The sequence below is a fragment of the Lampris incognitus genome, chromosome 2, assembly GCF_029633865.1.
Source record: "Lampris incognitus isolate fLamInc1 chromosome 2, fLamInc1.hap2, whole genome shotgun sequence".
Taxonomy (NCBI): Eukaryota; Metazoa; Chordata; class Actinopteri; order Lampriformes; family Lampridae; genus Lampris; species Lampris incognitus.
Genome location: NC_079212.1, coordinates 138,576,822 through 138,595,487, shown reverse-complemented (window position 1 = coordinate 138,595,487; position 18,666 = coordinate 138,576,822). Strand labels below are relative to the sequence as shown.

General features: G+C 43.9%; 2 protein-coding genes across 2 annotated transcripts in view; one reads left to right on the top strand and one right to left on the bottom strand.

Moving 5' to 3' along the window:
• slc6a14 (solute carrier family 6 member 14) overlaps positions 1-11,729 on the top strand; it is a 32,989-nt gene extending 21,260 nt beyond the window's left edge. Inside the window, exons 5-15 of the mRNA XM_056301792.1 lie at positions 2,979-3,093; positions 3,206-3,338; positions 4,849-4,989; positions 5,731-5,866; positions 7,994-8,086; positions 8,180-8,305; positions 8,500-8,618; positions 8,731-8,830; positions 8,958-9,067; positions 11,157-11,324; positions 11,438-11,729. Of these exons, the coding sequence (XP_056157767.1) occupies positions 2,979-3,093; positions 3,206-3,338; positions 4,849-4,989; positions 5,731-5,866; positions 7,994-8,086; positions 8,180-8,305; positions 8,500-8,618; positions 8,731-8,830; positions 8,958-9,067; positions 11,157-11,324; positions 11,438-11,560 (1,364 nt within the window). The 3' untranslated portion in view covers positions 11,561-11,729. The remainder of the gene's footprint in view (positions 1-2,978; positions 3,094-3,205; positions 3,339-4,848; positions 4,990-5,730; positions 5,867-7,993; positions 8,087-8,179; positions 8,306-8,499; positions 8,619-8,730; positions 8,831-8,957; positions 9,068-11,156; positions 11,325-11,437) is intronic.
• Positions 11,730-13,001: 1,272 nt separating this feature from the next.
• LOC130106697 (acidic mammalian chitinase-like) lies at positions 13,002-17,924 on the bottom strand. The gene is made up of 9 exons (XM_056272911.1): positions 17,728-17,924; positions 15,629-15,685; positions 15,376-15,541; positions 14,514-14,638; positions 14,257-14,380; positions 13,977-14,159; positions 13,741-13,863; positions 13,503-13,641; positions 13,002-13,402 (listed from the first exon to the last, which is right to left on the bottom strand). The coding sequence occupies exons 1-9, from the start codon at positions 17,802-17,804 to the stop codon at positions 13,146-13,148; spliced, it is 1,251 nt and encodes a 416-aa protein (XP_056128886.1). The 5' UTR covers positions 17,805-17,924; the 3' UTR covers positions 13,002-13,145.
• Positions 17,925-18,666: the final 742 nt, after the last annotated feature.

Genomic DNA, 18,666 nt, shown 5'->3' with positions numbered 1-18,666 from the left:
GGCAAACACAATACAGGCAGATGTGACTACTGTGGGCAAGAAGAAACATTAGAGCATGTTATGATGTATTGCCAGAAATATGAGGCAGAAAGAAGGCGTCTGACGGAAAGTCTCAGAAAAATAGAAATACAATTTCGATTTAGTAGATATTCTACAGAAGAACTCTACTGAATGTTATAAATCTTGTTTCAGTTTCTTAGAGTAATTGATTTAATAATAATTAAGAAGATTTGAATTTTTTTGGGGGGGGGTAGCAAAAATAATAAGACATTCTGATCCACACTCCATACCAGCTGGTGGCGGTAATGCAGCATTTCGTTGTTTGCCAACCGCCAATAAACAAGAAGAAGAGGACGAAGAAGGCGACGTGGAAGAAGACAACATTAACAATGGCGGATTACTGAGCTGTGTTTGCGCTATTATCTCCGCTAAGTTTGTTAACGCTCCTCCAGCAACGTGTAGATTTGCTGCACCATTACTGTGATCAGCGGAGACGCATTATTTACGTGCGCCAAATTCTCAATCCACCTATACGTCGACGGAGGGCAACCAACGGACGCTTTTGGTTAAGACTTGGGGGAATGAATGGATGGGCAACTTTCGTATGTCCAAAGCCTCCCTCGTTGCCCAGGGCGAAGAACTTCGTCCTCCATCGTCCGTCCAGACAAAACTATCTGTTTTCGAGCGTACACTCGCCATCGTGTTTGTTTACCCACCGCTCTGAGATGAAAGCGTTCGTGCGCAGGCGCGTGGCGGTTTGGGGGTCCACCGGAAGAGCTCTCTACTACCAAGTTTCACCGCCAACTACTGGCCTGGCATGCGTACTGCAGCGTTTCCAGTGGTTTTTTGCGGAACCGTGTGCATGCGGCTCGTATTCAAAACGATGTCGTGTGAACGCGGAGCTTTTTTAAAACGCAAAGGAAAAACTTTTCCGTTTGTAGCAAGAATGCGGTCCAAATACCATTGAAGAAGGACGTTACAGTCCGCGGTGGCGTAGCGGTCTAAGCATCGGCTCTGTGTCGATGCAGTTGCCCACTGGGGAGCGGGGTTCGCGCCCCGGTCTCGTCAGATCCGACTATGGCCGGACTCGATGAAGCAGCAATCTTGGCAGCGCCGTCTTCGGGAGGGGGGCGGAGTCGGCTTGTGTTCGTCACTTGAATGCGTCTCTGGGTGTGTCGGAAAAAAACAGTGGTTCGGCCTGGAGTCGCCTTGTCCCGGAAGTGGGGAGGCGTCTCCTTCGAGACTGCCGGCCGGAGAGATGCAGTTGGCGAAGGCACGCAGTACGAGGGCGGGTGTTTGAATTAAAATAGGGATCGATTGGCCACTAAATTGGGAGAAAAAGGGAAAAAATCAGAAACAAATTTAAACAAGAAGGACGTTACTGCGGAAGTGTCTCAGACAACATCTGCTGAAATATTTGATTAAAAAGCGTTAGAAAACACAAAATTGGCGACTTGAAAGAGCCGCAGTGTAGTGTAAACTACTAATAAGACCCGTTAGCCCCTAGCTAACGGGTCTGACCCTTTAGCTGAGCGGTTAGTGATGTCGCCTTGTGGTGCAGTACAGTTCGTATCGAATCCCGCCCCGGGCAAGTAAATAACCAGTTACAGTAGTAATGTAGTCTGAACACCACTGGGTTAAAGCAACATTGTATCATTGTATACATAGGCACCTCAGCATTACTTTGGGCCCCGAGGCTACGGACATTTTAGAGCCCCCCCCCTCACCCCTATAAAGAATCCTGGTTCTGTGCGTAAAAGCATGTCACCAAGTATGTGAACGTGCTCCAACATCCCGCTTGTAAACAAGACCAGTTCAATTCATTTTTAGGCGTGAGGCTGTATCACCAAGCTGGTTAAAATGCTCCGACATCCCGACCTCTTGTAAACCACCCCGGTTCGATTCATTTTGTACTTGGAAAACTGCATCACCGAGCGTATTAACATGTTCCGACAGCCCACCTTGTTAACGAACAGAGTTCTATTCATTTTGTAAGTGTGAAAACAGCATCACAGAGCGAGATAACATGTTCACACATCCCACCTTGTAAGCAAGCCCAGTTTGATTCTTTTTTTCTTTTTTTACACATAAAAACGCATCACCAAGCGGGTTAAAATACTCCGACATCCTGCCTGGAGAAACATATTTTGTGAGGCCCCTGGTCCTCAGTTGGAGCCTGGGGCCCGGTAAGCCCGTGCTTGAAGGCTCCCATGATTGTATAATTTATCAATTTAGTGAGCGAGATGTGATTGTTTCCTCATGCACAGGAAACGGCACTCTTTACGAGGCATGATGAAAATGGACGCAGGATTTTAGATGTTTTTTTTTCTTCTTTTCTTCAGCAATGGACCACACATATTTTGCAACCTCGTTTTTTTTCTCCTTTGGCAATGGCTTGTCGGTGGCAGAGGTTGCAGCATTGTGTATGCAGTGTGGGCCATTTCTGAAGAAAAACCATCTAAAATCCCTCATTTATTTTTATTGCGCGTCATGGCGAGCACCGTTTCCTGTGTGCAAAGACAGGATCGCGTCTGATTTGCTGGTATTGCGACAATACTGCCCGAGCATGTCGCACCAAACCATTTGAGGCGATAGCAGTGGAATTAAGTACTAGTGTGTTGATGTGCCAGAGGTCAGTTTGTTGTGTACACACACACACACCAGATCTTAGTAAATTGATATTTGAAGATCTTAAGAATTTATTAAATTACACAATGACACAGCGTTGCTTCAACTGCACTCTGTAATATGCGCCAACACCAAGCAGCGCAGTTCACTTTAAATATCCCTGTCAACATTTCCGTGCTGTATCACAGACATACCCTATGAACGCTTATCCCTGAAAGTCGGCTCGAAGTGTATTCATCTTTTAAGTTAAGATAATAATGTGGTTCTTTGAGATATTTATGCCTGTCCGTGCCTACCCTGTAAACTGAAGTCTCTGCTAACTGACTTACTCGCCTTCTCTCTCTTCTTAGTGAAGTGCAATGTAACTATTCCGCCAGCGTCCAACTGGACTCAAGAAAATGGCACCTGTCCTCCATCCCATATCATCACCATTCCAGGACAGAGCCCCACTGAGCAGTACTGGGAGTAAGAATCGCTCATATATGCAAACAACCAAATACTCAAACAATCGCCACCTCTTTGAATACATACATCTCTGTCTCTCTTTTTCCCTGGCTCCACCCCACCCCTTCCATAGTCGTGTGGTGCTGCAGCGATCCAGTGGGTTTGATGAAACAGGGCCGGTTGTCTGGCATCTTGCCCTCTGTCTGCTGCTGAGTTTATCCATCATGGCCGCAGTCCTCTGTAAAGGCATCAAGTCATCAGGCAAGGTAAGTCTTTCCTGTCCATGTTAGCTCTTAGGCCTCTCAATGGCCCCGTTCACGCTATAGCTGCGTCACTCCCCATTTTAGCACTCAGTCCAGTCAAATTCACACTCAGTTAACAGCTGGTAGTTAGAGAGTCCTGCTGGAAACAGGTAGTGACAACCTAAGTTGACTCAATTTTTTTATGCAATGGTAATTTTATAATTTATTTGAGGTTCCTTTCAAAACATAATCATGTTGTGAAGAGAGTGTCAATGTTGGACTTTTCAAAAAATTTCCTATTTTACCTACATTTGAATGGAATGATGTATTTTTTCCGACCATGCTCATTTGTTGTGTGTGCGTGTGTGTGTGTGTGTGTGTGTGTGTGCGTGCGTGTGTGTGCGTGCGTGCGTGTGTGTGTTGCATGCACACATTGGCGGTAAGGAGGGGTGGAAGCTGTTGTGCATATGATGATATAATATAAAATGATATGATATAATTATGCAGGTGCCAACCATGCCACTATAAGGTACAATCTCCAAGATTGAGGTTTTGTTGAAATTACTGAAACCTATATGGAGATACCTGCAACTGCATTTGTGTTTGAACTCTCCAAATCCCATAGATCCACTCAAAACGGAAGAGACATATAAGCGCTACACCAATAGTTTCAGCTATTGATATCATTATCGATGTTGGTCAAGGTCTTGTACATTCTTGGTCTGTAATATCTCCTTCCTGCCCACAACAACTGGTGTTGATGGGCCAGTAGGGGGCAGTCTTGCCTCTGGTCCTAATAAAAAACAATAAAATATCAAATCCCAATGCCCCAGTGCAGTGATGGGGACACTGTGCTGTAGGAGATGCCGTCCTTCGGATGAGACGTTAAACCGAGGTCCTGACTCACTGTGCTCATTAAAGATCCCATGGCACTTATCGCAAAGAGTAGGGGGTCCCCTGGTGTCCTCGCAAAATTCTCAACCTGGCTCTCTCCATCTGGCCACCTAATCATCCCCCTGTGTAACTGGCTCAATGATTCCTCCCTCTCCACCTCAAGCTGATGTGTGGTGAGCGTTCTGGTGCAAAATGGCTGCCGTGCATCACCCAGGTGGGTGCTACACATTGGTGATGGTTGAAGTGAGTAACCCCCTTCAATGTGAAGCACTTTGGGTGTCTAGAAAAGTGCTATATAAATGTAATTATTATTATTATTATTAACAACTTTGCCTTTTTCTTCTGCATTTGGCTGCTTTGGTGAAAGTACAGAAATCTATGCTGCATATGTCCTCCCCGGGAAAGTCATAACTGACTTTTAACGATTAAAATGGGCATTTACAAAAGGATATTCAGCCAATGTCAGAAATATGCCACAATAGAGAGCCTCAACAAGCAAATCTGTTCACGAGTAAATCTTAAAAATGATACCTTTAACATTAAAACTAAGCAGTGCTGACTCGAGGTAGTTGTTCTGCCCATTTCACAGCAAATCTTCCTTTTTGGGAAGCGTGAAAGTTTTGTTCTTTGCTCTCCCCAGGTGGTTTATTTCACAGCTACATTCCCATATGTGGTGCTCCTGATCTTGGTGATCCGGGGTGCGACGCTTGAAGGCGCTCAGAATGGGATAGAGTTCTACATCGGCTCAAAATCCAATCTGACGAAGCTGGCTGAATCACAGGTAAAGCCCTTTCATACCCGCAACACAAAAATAAGTCAAGTCAATTTTATTTGTATAGCCCAATATCACAAATTACAAATTTGCCTCAGTGGGCTTTACAGCAACACAACATCCTGTCCTTAGACCCTCACATCGGATAAGGAACAACTCCCTAAAAAAAAAAAACCTTTAAGAGGGAGAAAAAGTAGGAAGAAGTACACCAAAAACACAAACAAACTGTGGTTAAAAACAGTTGCCGGGGGCGTCCGGGTGGCGTGGAGGTCTATCCCGTTGCGTACCGACACAGGGGTCGCTAGTTCGAATCCCTGTGTTACCACCGGCTTGGTCGGGCGCCCCTATAGATGCAATCGGCTGTGTCTGCGGGTGGGAAGCTGGATGTGGGTATGTTTCCTGGTTGCTGCATTAGCGCCTCCTCTGGTCAGTTGGAGCGCATGTTTGGGGGGGGGGCACTGGGGGGGTGGGAACAGCGTGATCCTCCCACGCGCTACATCCCCCTGGCGAAACTCCTCACTGTCAGGTGAAAAGAAGCGGCTGGCGACTCCACATGTATCGGAGGAGGCATGTGGTAGTCTGCAGCCATCCCTGGATCAGCAGAGGGGGTGGAGCAGCGACTGGGACGGGCTCTCGGAGAGCAGGGTGATTGGCCGGATACAACTGGGGAGAAAAAGGAGGGAAAAAATCCCCCCCAAAAAAAAACAGTTGGCGGGTTTCACATCTGATGCATGTGGGTTTGATTTCCAGATCTGGGGAGACGCTGCCAATCAGATCTTTTTTAGTCTGTCCCTCGCGATGGGTGGAGTCACTACCCTGGCCTCCTATAACAGGTTTCATAACAATGTTTTCCAGGACACTCTCATTGTAACCATCGTAAACTGTGGTAAGTAGGAATCACACGGCCAGCAATATGACATTGAAATATATCCGCTGATAAACAGGTGGAATCATATTGGTCATTACAAGCGATGTTACAGTCATTAAGATTGATCCTTTATTTTAAATTTCAGTAATATTACACGATTAACAATGAAAAGATTCATTATAAACACTATTGAAATGCAGCAAAGAACTTAATAATACCAAAATCAGGTTTTCATAAAGAATGAATGGACTTCCATCAGTCCAGTGTTTGGGAGATTTGATAAAAGGTGCAGTCACCATCCATTTCTATTTTTTATTTTTCATTTTTTTGGTTTGGATGATTGAATACAGCAGCACGGTGGCGCAGCGGTTAGCGCAGTCGCCTCACAGCTAGAAGGTCCTGGGTTTGAGCCCCCGGGGTAGTCCAACCTTGGGGGTCATCCCAGATCATCCTCTGTGTGGAGTTTGCATGTTCTGCCCGTGTCTGCATGGGTTTCCTCCGGGTGCTCCGGTTTCCTCCCATAGTCCAAAGACTTGTAGGTCAGGTGACTCAGCCATACTAAATTGTCCCTAGGTGTGAATGTGTGTGCATGTTGGCCCTGTGATGGCCTAGCGGCCTGTCCATGGTGTCTCCCCGCCTGCCACCCAATGACTGCTGGGATAGGCTCCAGCATCCCCACGACCCTGAGAGCAGGATAAGCGGTTCGGATAATGGATGGATGGTTGACTAGTCCACAGCGCTGTGCCTCAAAACCAAATTCCTACAATACATTCTCATAAGATAACACTTCATCCATGTGGTTTAAGTAATTGGTGAGATTACAGCCGATGTAAATCCGCTGGGAGCCTTTTGACTGAAGCTAAAATGGCCTCGTGTCAGAAATATGTCCGAGTCACCGGAAGCAGGACTGATGGAAAAATTCAAACGAGAATAAAAGACGAGCGCGGGACTCAGAGTGAATGATTTTACACCACTGGTTGATCAGCAGTCATTCATTACACTGCAAAAAAACATGAGCTTAAATACAAGAAATAAACACTGAATTTGAGGAGAAAAGTACTTGATACTAGTGAAATTATCTGTCCATGTAGCAAGATAATTTTACTTGACAAGAAATCTTAAAATAAGTTGGTTCCAGTCTAGAAATAAGTAGGCTGTGGTGAGTGTTCAAAGGCTTGAAATAAGAAGAAAATGCTGGTTTTTAGATCAAATTACTTAAGATCAGACTTGCTACAGCACAGTAGTAAGTGAAATACACTGAATATTAGCAAATAAATCTTAGCTCAATTTTTTGCATTCTCAATTTTAGCACGCTGAAAAAGGAACAAGAAATCAAATCACTAATTTAAGTGGAAACTACTTAATACTAGTGGAGTATGATTATTCCGTTACTTGAAACAAGTTGGCTCATCTTGAAATATGTATGCCCAAACTTAAAACTAGTCCTTAATTCCAGAGCACACATCTTAAAACAGGAAACTTGATTTTACTGAAATCACAAACAGGACAAGGGGAATTTCTGTCAACATTTATTGACAACTCTTTCCAAGTTTGAGCAGTGGAAATCAAAGTGTAGTTTCATTTCGTGATAGGTGAAGCATGTTGGGCCATTGAATAAAATTGTATTTATATATATATATATAAAAAAACACCTTGTGTCATTCTTAAATCAAGCAATTGAACTTGAGTTTGTGTCACTGAATCTTGAAACAAGTTATTTTTGGTGAAAGTGAATGGTACAAATTGCTACTCTAGTTAATGTAGCTTGTTTTAACAATAAATTACCCAATTGTAAGATTTCCTGACTAATTGAGGCATAAAAGACATATTCATGATCAATTTAAGAATATGCCATGAATTCAAAGATGAAACTAGTAAATAACTTTTAAAACAAGATAATTAAGCTCATATTTCCTGATCTAAGATTTTAAATCTTGGCAAGCACAGAAGAATTTGCATTGGACATAACTGGCGATGGCGAGGCTTCATCAATATTGTTTTATTATTGGTGTTTATTCATTGAAAAGGGGGACATTGCAAATAAGACATTACACCAAACAGTTCTTTCCAGATTAATGCACGTCGAGCTAATCCGTAAGCAGTTATGAGTCGTCTTATCTGAATATACCTCATCTCCCTCGCCAGGCACCAGCGTGTTCGCCGGCTTTGCCATCTTCTCCGTTCTGGGTCACATGGCTCACGTCTACAGGAAACCAGTGGAAGAGGTCGCACAGGAAGGTCAGCAGGTCACTTCCCATCCCGAGTAAAAACCAAAATCCTCCCAGAAGTCGCCACGTGTGCTTTGACATGCCGTTGTTTTGTGTTGTGCAGGGTTCAGCCTGGCATTCATTGCGTACCCGGAAGCTCTGTCTAAGCTTCCTCTCGCTCCTCTCTGGTCCGTTCTGTTTTTTTTCATGCTCTTCGTCCTCGGTATGGACACGGAGTTTGCTTTAATCGGTGAGTGTGACTCCTTTCAGTCAGTATTGTGTGATACTTAGGAGTTAGATGGGAGACTCGGGTCTCAAACCGACGTGTTCCGTAGCTCCTTAACATGAACGTTACACTTGTTGTGGGTCATTGTGCACTGGTTGGCCCGTGATGGGTGTAGTTTGTGCTTTGGCTCAGTGTAACATCCCCGTTCTTGTCATTAGAGGTGATCACAACCTGTCTGACAGACGTGTTCCCCGAAATCCCCACATCAAAACGGCCCTTCATCCCGGCAGCCGCCTGTGTTCTTCTCTTCTTCCTCGGCCTGCCGTGTGTCACACAAGTAAGTTTGTTTCAACGTGGCATTTCCTGTTTCTGACATGAGAAGCCTATTTCACCCCATATGCATATGTTGTGTGTGTATGTGTGTGCGTTTGCGCGCATGTGTGTGGAAGGCAGGAATATACTGGGTGACGCTGATGGACCAGTTTGTGGCCAGCTGGGTGATGCTGTTGGTTGCCATGCTGGAGCTCGTGGGGCTGTGCTACATGTACGGTAAGTAGGCAGGTCGGCGTGTCATGCTGCAGAAGCAGGTAGAAGGCTCAGCTCAGTGTGTTACATGAATGTGTGTGTGTACATGTGCACATCTTTTTTATTTTATCTTTTTGACCTCGCTATTCAGGTTGTAGCCGTTTCATTGAAGACATTGAGATGATGATTGGAAAAAGGAGCGCTTGGTTCTGGCTGTGGTGGCGCGCGTGCTGGCTGTTCATATGCCCCTGCGTGCTCACGGTGAGTACAGTCTCAACACTGCCGCTGGTTTAATTCATTATTACAAGCAAAACTGTGGTTGTACCTTCAGCGTGGTCACAAATCTAAAATCGCAGATATGAAGAGGAGTGCAAGCCAAACGTTCTCCTCTGCCATCCTCTTACTATACATTAAACACCCAAGAGCTCTGGCTTTCTTCCTCTCTTGCTTGACTTCTTCCAGCCAAGGGGACGCTAATCTAAATCCCATCTGCACACTCTGCATTTGCCATTGATGGTATGATGGTTGCCGTAGTAACAAGTTTCATGCTGGCACAGCACTATATACAATTATGCTTTTTCCATTCCTTGAAGGGAAGCGAACATGATTTTTAAAATTATCTCTATACATTATATATATATAACACTCCATTAGCAGTGTTGATACTACCTTGATATTAAGGACTCTGCTGTGTGTCTCTAAAACGCTACTGAAATTACTGGCGGAGAAGGTGTGAATGTGAAAACCAACCTCTTATACGATGCAAGGCTGTACTGTACAATGCAAGCCTGTACTGCAAGGCTGTACTGAATAAAATAACGCTTCTCAGCCACATAGAAGAAAATGCGAATATTAACGCCACATAAGAAAACAACATATACGGTACATATATATATAAAACTTTGTTGAAAGAAACACTCAATGGCAGGGAAAGTGCTCAACAAATAAGGAGCAAAATAATCCAGTTAGTAGAGTAAATTCTTTACGAGACAGTATAAGCATGAAACAGGCTTGTACCGTCTCATTAAGAATTTACTTCACTCACTGTATTTTATATATACATATATATATATATATATATGTGTGTGTGTGTATATAGACGTGTATATACATATATATATATGTTGATATTCCGCTCATTAGTAGAGCACTCAACAGCATTCACGGTTTCGGGGGAAAAACGCTATTGTTACGGCTACGGGTGTGTCCGTATAGTGGTTTTTGTTCCCTCCTGTATCTAACCCTCACTCAGACTCCACATTCAGGTATCCGCCAGGTGCTCCTCAACACCTAATCAACAGGTCAACAAATCGTCAAATTTCCATCAGCTGTGCAGTCTCCCATTTAAACCCCCACATGTGTTCAGTTCACCGGCCAGCTAGTTTAGTTTGTGTGATTTTTAGTTTGTGTGATGTAGCTACTTTGTGATGTCTTTGTTTCTGTAGCTACTTTGTGTTTGTAATGTCTGGCCCGTTTTCATTTAAGTTTTGCATTGTTTAAATCTTGAGTTATGTTTAGCCTTTAGTTTGTTTAGTTCTTTTAGGCAAGGGGATCAAGGTAAGATGCCCATGGGCAAACACCCCATCACGTAGCTTACCTCTGTTAGACACACTAGGTTAGGAGCGGTTGCCACCTTCTGTCTTTAGGTTTGGTGCTTTTCAGCACTGTCAGGGGTGGGTTACTTTTGTTAGTAGTTTGTTTTGGCAACCATTCGGTTCCCTTGTCCTGTCATGGTGTCAATATTTATATTTTATTATATTTAAACATTTATGTCTCACTGTGTTGCACCCTCACCTCACTGTTACCCAGTACACTAATTGTTGCACCCTCTCCAGACCGAGGCACGTAACACTATATATATATATATATATATATATATATATATATATATATATATATAATGTGTGTGTTGATATTCTGCTCCTCATTAGTCAAGCACTCAACACCATTGACGGTTTCGGAAATAAACACTATATATATATATATATATATTAGGCAGGGACAGGAACAGAAAAGGCAGAACTTGTGAGCTTTCAAAATAAAACAGGAAAAAGCACAACCCTGACAGACATTATGCATGTTTGGTTGAGGTATAGGGTGTTTTCAAAATATGACTCTTTCAAAAATGATTTTTCTGTCCACTTGGCTCCTACAGTGGCCATGAAGGAAAACACTATACACACTTTCATTCTAACCAAATGTTACACAAGCTGATTTTACCAGCTAGTTCTTTTTGTTGACTTGATCATTCCAGTTGGTCTGCATTGTGTTTCATATCTTCTGGTGTTGAATTTGTGTAATGAGATGTGTGGAAATTTGCAGACCGACTGACTTCCCACTTTCTGCCTAGGTGATCCTGGTGTGGTCTCTGGCAGTGTTCGAATCTCCTTCCTATGCAGGTTTACAGTTCCCTGCCTGGAGTTTGGCTTTGGGCTGGTGCATGGCTATCTCCTGCCTCCTCCCCGTCCCTGTCCTGGCTGTATATAAGGTGGTTCGAGCGGAGGGAAGCCTGTGGGAGGTGTGTGCTTGTGACTGCTTCTGAGTAGGCCCACAATGTGATGTTTTTAAATGAAATTCTTGACGTGACTTTGTACATTGTCATCCTGACATCTTTTCTCTCCCCCTCCACAGCGACTTAAGTCTGTGAGCTCTCCCTCTGAGGACTGGCACCCCTTTCTTGAAATCCACCGAGGCGGACGCTACGCTGAGGCACAGAAAGACCACGGCTTGCCTGCAAGATTAAATCCACTTTAAATATCCTCAGGCTCAAGACCCTGATGTGTATCTGCAATGTGTACTTTTTTTATTTTTCATTCTTTTTTGTTGATGTCTTATGTCGTGGTCACATTGTGCAACAAATTATATTTAATGATCATCACATGCACATTGCATACTATGCGATGTGACAAGATTAAAATCTTGATATTAACCTGGTCTGATAATTACCATTGATAGAAATTCTGATGACAAACTGCGTTTGGTTGGAGGCTACAGCAGACGGAGTGACAGCATGAAGGAGGCGTGTCACTCGTTCTCTAATATGGTTCTCAAACAACATAAATTTACTTTGAAACTGCTGGGGATTTGCACAGTGACGCTGTGAAAACTCTGTTGCAGCCTAAGACAGCACCCAAGGCTCAGTGTTCTCGGTTTTTACCGATTTTCACCGAAAAATACCCAGATTTTTAAACTGATTTTCACCCGGATTTTATGTTTCCACGGATCCAAAAGTCGTTCCTGTTTGTGTGAGGTTATGTAACAGTGTCCTCTTGTGGCAAAATTCAGCATGCTGTATGGCTTTGAAAAATAAAAACCGAAAACGCTGAGCCTAAACCACGTCCCACAGCCATAAGGCTGAAATTGCATGGTCCATACTGGGTTTGAGAGGCCTCTCTCATTTTGCATTTAGTGAGAAAATAAAATGTTACACCAATTCGTTTTTAATAAGCAATGTGACCTTTAACCCTTACAGGCTTTTTTGTATCATAAAAATATAAATTATCTTGCATACAGAAGCGCCAGTGGATTTAGTTTCCAGTTTCAGGGGAGGAGATATTCCTCCTTGCTAAAGGTTTAATTGTCATCTTTGGGATGACTATTCTGATTTATGTTGAGGTTTATGAAGTTTATCCAGGTCTTTCTCCTCATGCTGTCATCCTGACAAGTGTTTTTTAATGTTTTTACTGCCATGTTTTAAAAAAAGTGTTTTTGAGTAGGCGGCATGGGGGCGCAGTGGTTAGCACGGTTGCCTCACAGCAAGAAAGTCCTGGGTTCCAGCCCCGGGGTCGTCCTCTGTGTGGAGTTTGCATGTTCTCCCCATGTCTGCGTGAGTTTCCTCCCACAGTCCAAAGACATGTAGGTCAGGTGAATCGGCCACACTAAATTGTGAATGTGTGTCAGCCCTGTGATGGACTAGCGGCCTGTACAAGGTGTCTCCCCGCCTGCCACCCAGTGATTGCAGGGATTGGCTCCAACTCCCCGTGACCCTGGTTAGGATAAGCAGCTTGGGTAATGGATGGATGGTTTTGAGTGGTCTTGCAATGACTATTAATTATCTGTGATGCTTTGCCAAAGTACAACTGCATTAAACACATATTGTTTCTCTTTCTGCTTCTCTTATGTGCTCAGTCAATTTGAACTGAAAACAACTATTAGATGTGCCAGAAAAAACAATTCAGCACTCAAACTTCTTTTGATACCATATTTATTTGAGTTCGCAATTGCTTTGCAGAACTGTTAGAGCTGATGTAATGTGGGCCCTTGCAGCGTGGTCTCGTAGTATAGAGCATCAGACCCAGCTCTAAAGAGCAACCATTACGACACAGGGCCAGTGGTGCCGTTATGCCCAGTTGCAGCACTTGCAGCTGTCATCGAAGATCAGGCCGGCAGCACAGTGCTGGATGTAGGTTTTGCCCTGGTTGCAATCATAGAAGTGGTTCTTGTTGGTGGAGTCTGGGTATATACCATTGGCCTTGCCAGCACAGAAACCAGAGCCTCCACTGCTGCTGCCGCCACCACCAGGCTGGGGCTGGGGCACGGGCACGGCATGCGAGGTGGGGCTGACAGGGGGCAGGGGGTTTACACGAGCACTACAGGCTGGTGAGAGAAACAAAAAAAAAAAGGGGGGGGACGATCAAGCAATGGAACTTTCCCATTAACAAGAGTTCTTATTTGTGTGTGTGTGTGAGTGTCTTACAAGCTCCGGTTCCCAGTCCACTCTTGAGTGTGCTGATCAGGGGGTATTTTCCCTGGCCACAGAAGGTGCCAGTGAAGTCATCCAGGTCCAGACTCCAGACCATAGCTCCTCCAAAACCATTCTGCTTCAGCCACTGGATCTGTAGAGAGACAGAGAGGCAAAATTAAAATTAACTGTAGTCCAAAACAACACTGAAGACAGGTGCAAACCCCGAACAGTCAAAAAAACCTATTGAAACCTTGATTTTGAAGCTCTTGATGTCATCATATCCAACCCACAAGTTCTGGCTGTTGAAGGCATAAGGCACATCCTGGGCAGCATCCCAGGCCTGGGTGGCTCCTTGCTTAAGGAAGGTGCAAATCTGAGGACAAGAGGGGATGGAATTATGGAGCCAACAAAATAGAGGTGAAAAAGTGTTGTCCTTTGTCATTCTTCCTCTTCTTGCACAGACATGTTCAAAAAGGGGTTAGATACCTCATAGTAGGCCCAGAAGCCAGCCTGACGTGTGAAAGGTCCGGCAGGTCCAGGTCCACTGGCGGGAGCGCCGACAGCCGTGTTCGAGGAAGCCAGGCGGAAGACATGGCCATAGGTGGGGAAACCAACCAGCAGCTTCTCAGCTGGAGCACCATTGCTCTTCCAGTAATTCATAGCGTAGTCCTATAGACAAGGGATCACATATTTGCATCACCATCCATGCTTTAATGTTATAGTCTGTAATCCACTGCAGAAAGACAGATAAAGTCCCTCCACTCACCACATTGAAGTAGACGAGGGAACCCTGGTCGGCAGGTCCTTTGTACAGAGGGCTGTTCTCTCCAGCATTGTGTTCCCAAGAACCATGGAAGTCATAGGTCATCACATGGAAGTAGTCCAGCACACTGGTAAGGAGACATCGTGGCAATTATTTAGCCAGAGTTTTAGTCGACTTTCAGTGTTTTGTCACATTTGTGTTGGTCGTTCCATGTGGGCTTGCATAATGTTGGTGTGTATGTGTGCTTGTAAGCTACTAACGCTCCAATCTGGGCGATCTGGTATCCAGAATCAATGGTTCCCTTTCCAGCAGCGACAGCAGCAGTCAGCATCAGACGAGGACGATTGGTCCTCTTGCCCTCGTCCACAAAGGCACTCATCAGCTCCTACAGATGGAAGAAGGAAGGAAAGGATAAAGTACTGAACGGTTGTATAGTTCAAAGCGAGACATGCTGGTACAATTCATCCCAAGGAGAATAATTAAATTTATAAGAGTAAAAAACATTGTGACAGTTAATGAGTATCTAATAGCATATAGGAACAGGATAAGAGATGTGTAAATTAAGGATAAATATATTAATGGGGAGGCAAAGTCATGTGAAAAAAAAAAGGTTAACATTTCACAACAAATACCCATCCAAACTACATATTTTAGATTACCGATGAACCAATAGCTACAGACTGAAATAAGCACTGATAATCTTCCAAAACTAACAATAATTTTAAGAGTCTAAGAGATGCATTACTGGTAGCAGCATCCCTATCAAGGTAGTTGTACCTTGCAAGTATCTGCATGTGTGTTCTGTGTCTATAGCGGGGATTCTCCGCCATTGATTTGTACCATCTAATTTATAGGCTTAATGAATTGTATATCTATCTACACTGAACATTAAACAGATATTAAAGTGAAACCTATAATTGGAATAGTTATTCTCATATCTTCTCTGTGATGAATTCTAGTGAATCAATTCATTGTTAGAAGAAGCTATTAGCTCCTAATTAGCTATTCCTCATTTTACAGGGGGCCCTCTCAAACTCAGTCAAGGCCACCTTGAGAACCAGACCCCTCTCTGAGACGAGACTAATACGATTGACCTGATCAGGGAATAGCAGAATGTCCGACCTGAACCAGGACAGTGAAGCGCTCCTTGTCCTGAGGCGGGGAGCCACGTGAGCCGGGGTACTCCCAGTCGATGTCCAGACCGTCAAACTGGTGCTGACGCAGGAATGTGATCACGCTGCTGATGAAGGTCTGGCGGTTGGCAGCAGAGGACACCATCGTGCTGAACCTGGATAGAAGCAATAGTCAAGAGACTGTCACAGTACGTTTGCCTGTTGTCTTGCTGCGAATATTCAGGCTAACGTCCAGTACTTACTTCTGAGTGCCGAAGTTCCATCCTCCGATGGCCAGCAGGGTCTTCAGGTTGCTGTTCCTGTGAGCAAAAGATGTAATCCATTTTTAAAACCCACAACCTTTCTCAGCATGTATTTTTCACGACCTTTCTCTGTACGTATTTTGTCCTGCAATTTTGAGATTTTGTTGTACGTGAGAAGCTGGACTCACTAAATACAAATTCCCTCTGCAGTAGCTTCCTCAACTGTGAGATGCAATGCTGGTTTTTTATTCTTGCCAAGTTGTGAATGACGTTCATCGGTTGTGCCATGTATTCCAGCGTCCAGACAGGGATTTTTAGATGCCGAGCACCTCTTGAACCTGGTTTCTAACTTGTGTTTCGCTGTACCGTCTGTGTTAATTTGGGGGTGGCCCCTTCAAAAATGTTTCTGAGTGAGTGCATCTAAAAATATGTGGTGTTGTAAGCAATTAAGGATTTGCGTTATTTTGATTAACATTATAAACCTCACTGTCAAAAAAAAAGTGGTCAAATATATGTTTATTCACAACCCCTCTAATATTCTGTTCTTAGCCTCTCGCTTGTATTCTGTCACTTTGTGTTGCGTATGCAGTTTCATGTGAGGTAGGAGTTCACAGAAACACCAACACAGGTGTAAGACGTGCTGTATCACCTTTAACGTGTTCAAACAAGTCCATCTTTTGCGAAAAGTTTTCGAGTATTTGTGTGTTGGCTTACTTTCTTAGTTGTTGGTCAGCTAAAAAAAAACGAGTCAGACAAGCTAACTTGAGCTCTGTTGAACTGATTTTACAGTGTCGGTGTTAAAAGCGTAGAGTCAGGATATCACATAATATATAACTTTAGCTACTCAGCTGAAAATATGCAGTCAGTACTCGACCCAGTTCCAGTTACAAACCCAAGACCATGATCCAGCATCATTTTGCTCACAACTAAGTCATAACAGTTGTGCTTCACATCTAAGGCACAAAGGGCTCTATTTTAATGATCTAAGCACATGGTCAAAAGCACATGGCGCAAGTGCATTTAGGGTGTGTCCAAATCCACTTTTTCTAGTTTAATGGTAGATAGCCTGAGCACAAAGTGCCATCTCCCATTCCTTTTAAAAGCCAGGTGGGCTTGCACCTTGGCAATTGCTATTATAATGGCGGATTTGCCAAATAGTAGGTGCGTTGTGCACCTGCCTATGAGGGTGCATATTACTATCTTAATAATCCATCCATCCATCCACCCATCCATTATTTGAACCACTTATCCTGCTCTCAGGGTCGTGGGGATGCTGGAGCCTACCCCAGCAGTCATTGGGCAGCAAGGCGAGGAGACACACTGGACAGGCCGCCACGCCATCATAGGGCCAACACACAATTGGATATATGGACGAGGAATTTTTGGAACAACTATATAAAAATGGTGCTGATTACAAAGAGCGAATATGCGAAAAGGTCTGAATATCCTGGCTATCTAGATCTAAGGATGCAAGGATCGTCAAACACTGAAATATAATTCTGAAAATGATCTCAGATTTGTCCCCTAATATGGTTTCTATCAGTCATCCTGATCAACATGGATTCAGGCCAAGTCATATTCATATTCAGTGGACATGTTTTTTAATGTATCTTATTATAACACCAAAAGGGACCATTCATTCCTAGGGACTAAATTGTCCCTAGGAATGAATAGGTGTGTGTGCGTGTGTGTGTCAGCCCTGTGATGGCTTGGCGGCCTGTCCAGGGTGTCTCCCTGCCTGCTGGGATAGGCTCCAACAACCCAGTGACACTGAGAGCAGGATAAGTGGTTAAGATAATGGATGGATGGATGGCTAACACCAAACAAAATAATACAATGCACCTGACCAGACCTCATATTAACACCAACATGTCCATGGGTGCTCAGATGGGTGCAAATACATCTGCTATTTAAACATCGTGGGCGCTGGACGGGAAAATTACAACTGCATTGGTCGGAAACTCGCAAAGACTCTTGCATTGTAAGATAGAGCCATGTGTGTTCTTTAGACCTGGCACAACAGATTAATGGAATTGACTACCAGGCAGACCAGAAAAAAACAGCTGTATGCATGCTTTTGCATATACGGGCCTACTCACTGGTTCTTCAGGGCCTGGAACTGTCCATAGAGTTTTTCATCATCCCACTCATAGGTCTTGATCATGTTGCTGTCCATTCCAGCAAAGGCATAGATAAGGTGGTCACAGAGACATGGCTCGATGTCGGTGGGCAAATACTTCCCTGCTCCAGGACGGTACTGTCCCCAGTTAGTGAAATAACAGGAGAGGATGTAGGATGATCCTGTGAGGTGAAGCACAATAAGGGTTTGTTTTATTTGACCATTGTAATGACACATTTATGACTATCATACCGAAATTAAGTAGGCAGAGGAGGATGTAATAACTTACCTAACTGCACATGCAGCAGGAAAGCAAGTCCTGGAGACAGAGAGAGCGAGAGAGAGAAAGGGCATGGATTAGAGTAAGCAGCAACGACTCAAGAATTTAACACGTATTATTCAGATCTAACCATTATGTAAAATAACCCAATATAGAATTACTGACAACTTTAGCATTGGCTAGCAAGCAAGAAAACAAGCCCTTCACAGCTTACCGACGCAGTTGAGAAGCTTGCCCATGTTGCCTCTGTACAATGATCTGAGGACCAACGGACCCTTTTATACTGCTGGGTTCCTCTCCATATTTGTGACCCATGTTTGATCTGGCTGGGGCTACTTTGCCAAGCTCAGCAACCACTCTCATTCACTTGTTTGGCTAAGACCAGATTGTCCCACTTGTTTCCAGAAAGTTCTGATAACTTTCAAGTGTTCTTTGATAGCGATATAATCTGGTGACAGTCCAAAGTCAGATCAAAGTTACTTTGGCTGGTAATAGATTTCACTACGTGAAATCACTACTGTTGCTTTGGTTTGCAAAGCAAATGTAGTTGCTTTCTTTCTGTTCACATTTTTATCTATTTCCATTATTGATGTTTTTGCACTTTGGCCATTGTCGGTTGTTTATGAATAGATCTGTATT

Excerpts from the sequence above, each read along its gene's own strand:
- LOC130106697 (XM_056272911.1), bottom strand. The coding sequence starts at position 17,804 with ATGGACAGCAACATGATCAAGACCTATGAGTGGGATGATGAAAAACTC. Across the intron at positions 15,686-17,727 it reads TTCCAGGCCCTGAAGAACCA|GAACAGCAACCTGAAGACCC; the intron begins GTGAGTAGGCCC and ends TTTTGCTCACAG. Across the intron at positions 13,864-13,976 it reads GCTTCTGGGCCTACTATGAG|ATTTGCACCTTCCTTAAGCA; the intron begins GTATCTAACCCC and ends TCTTGTCCTCAG.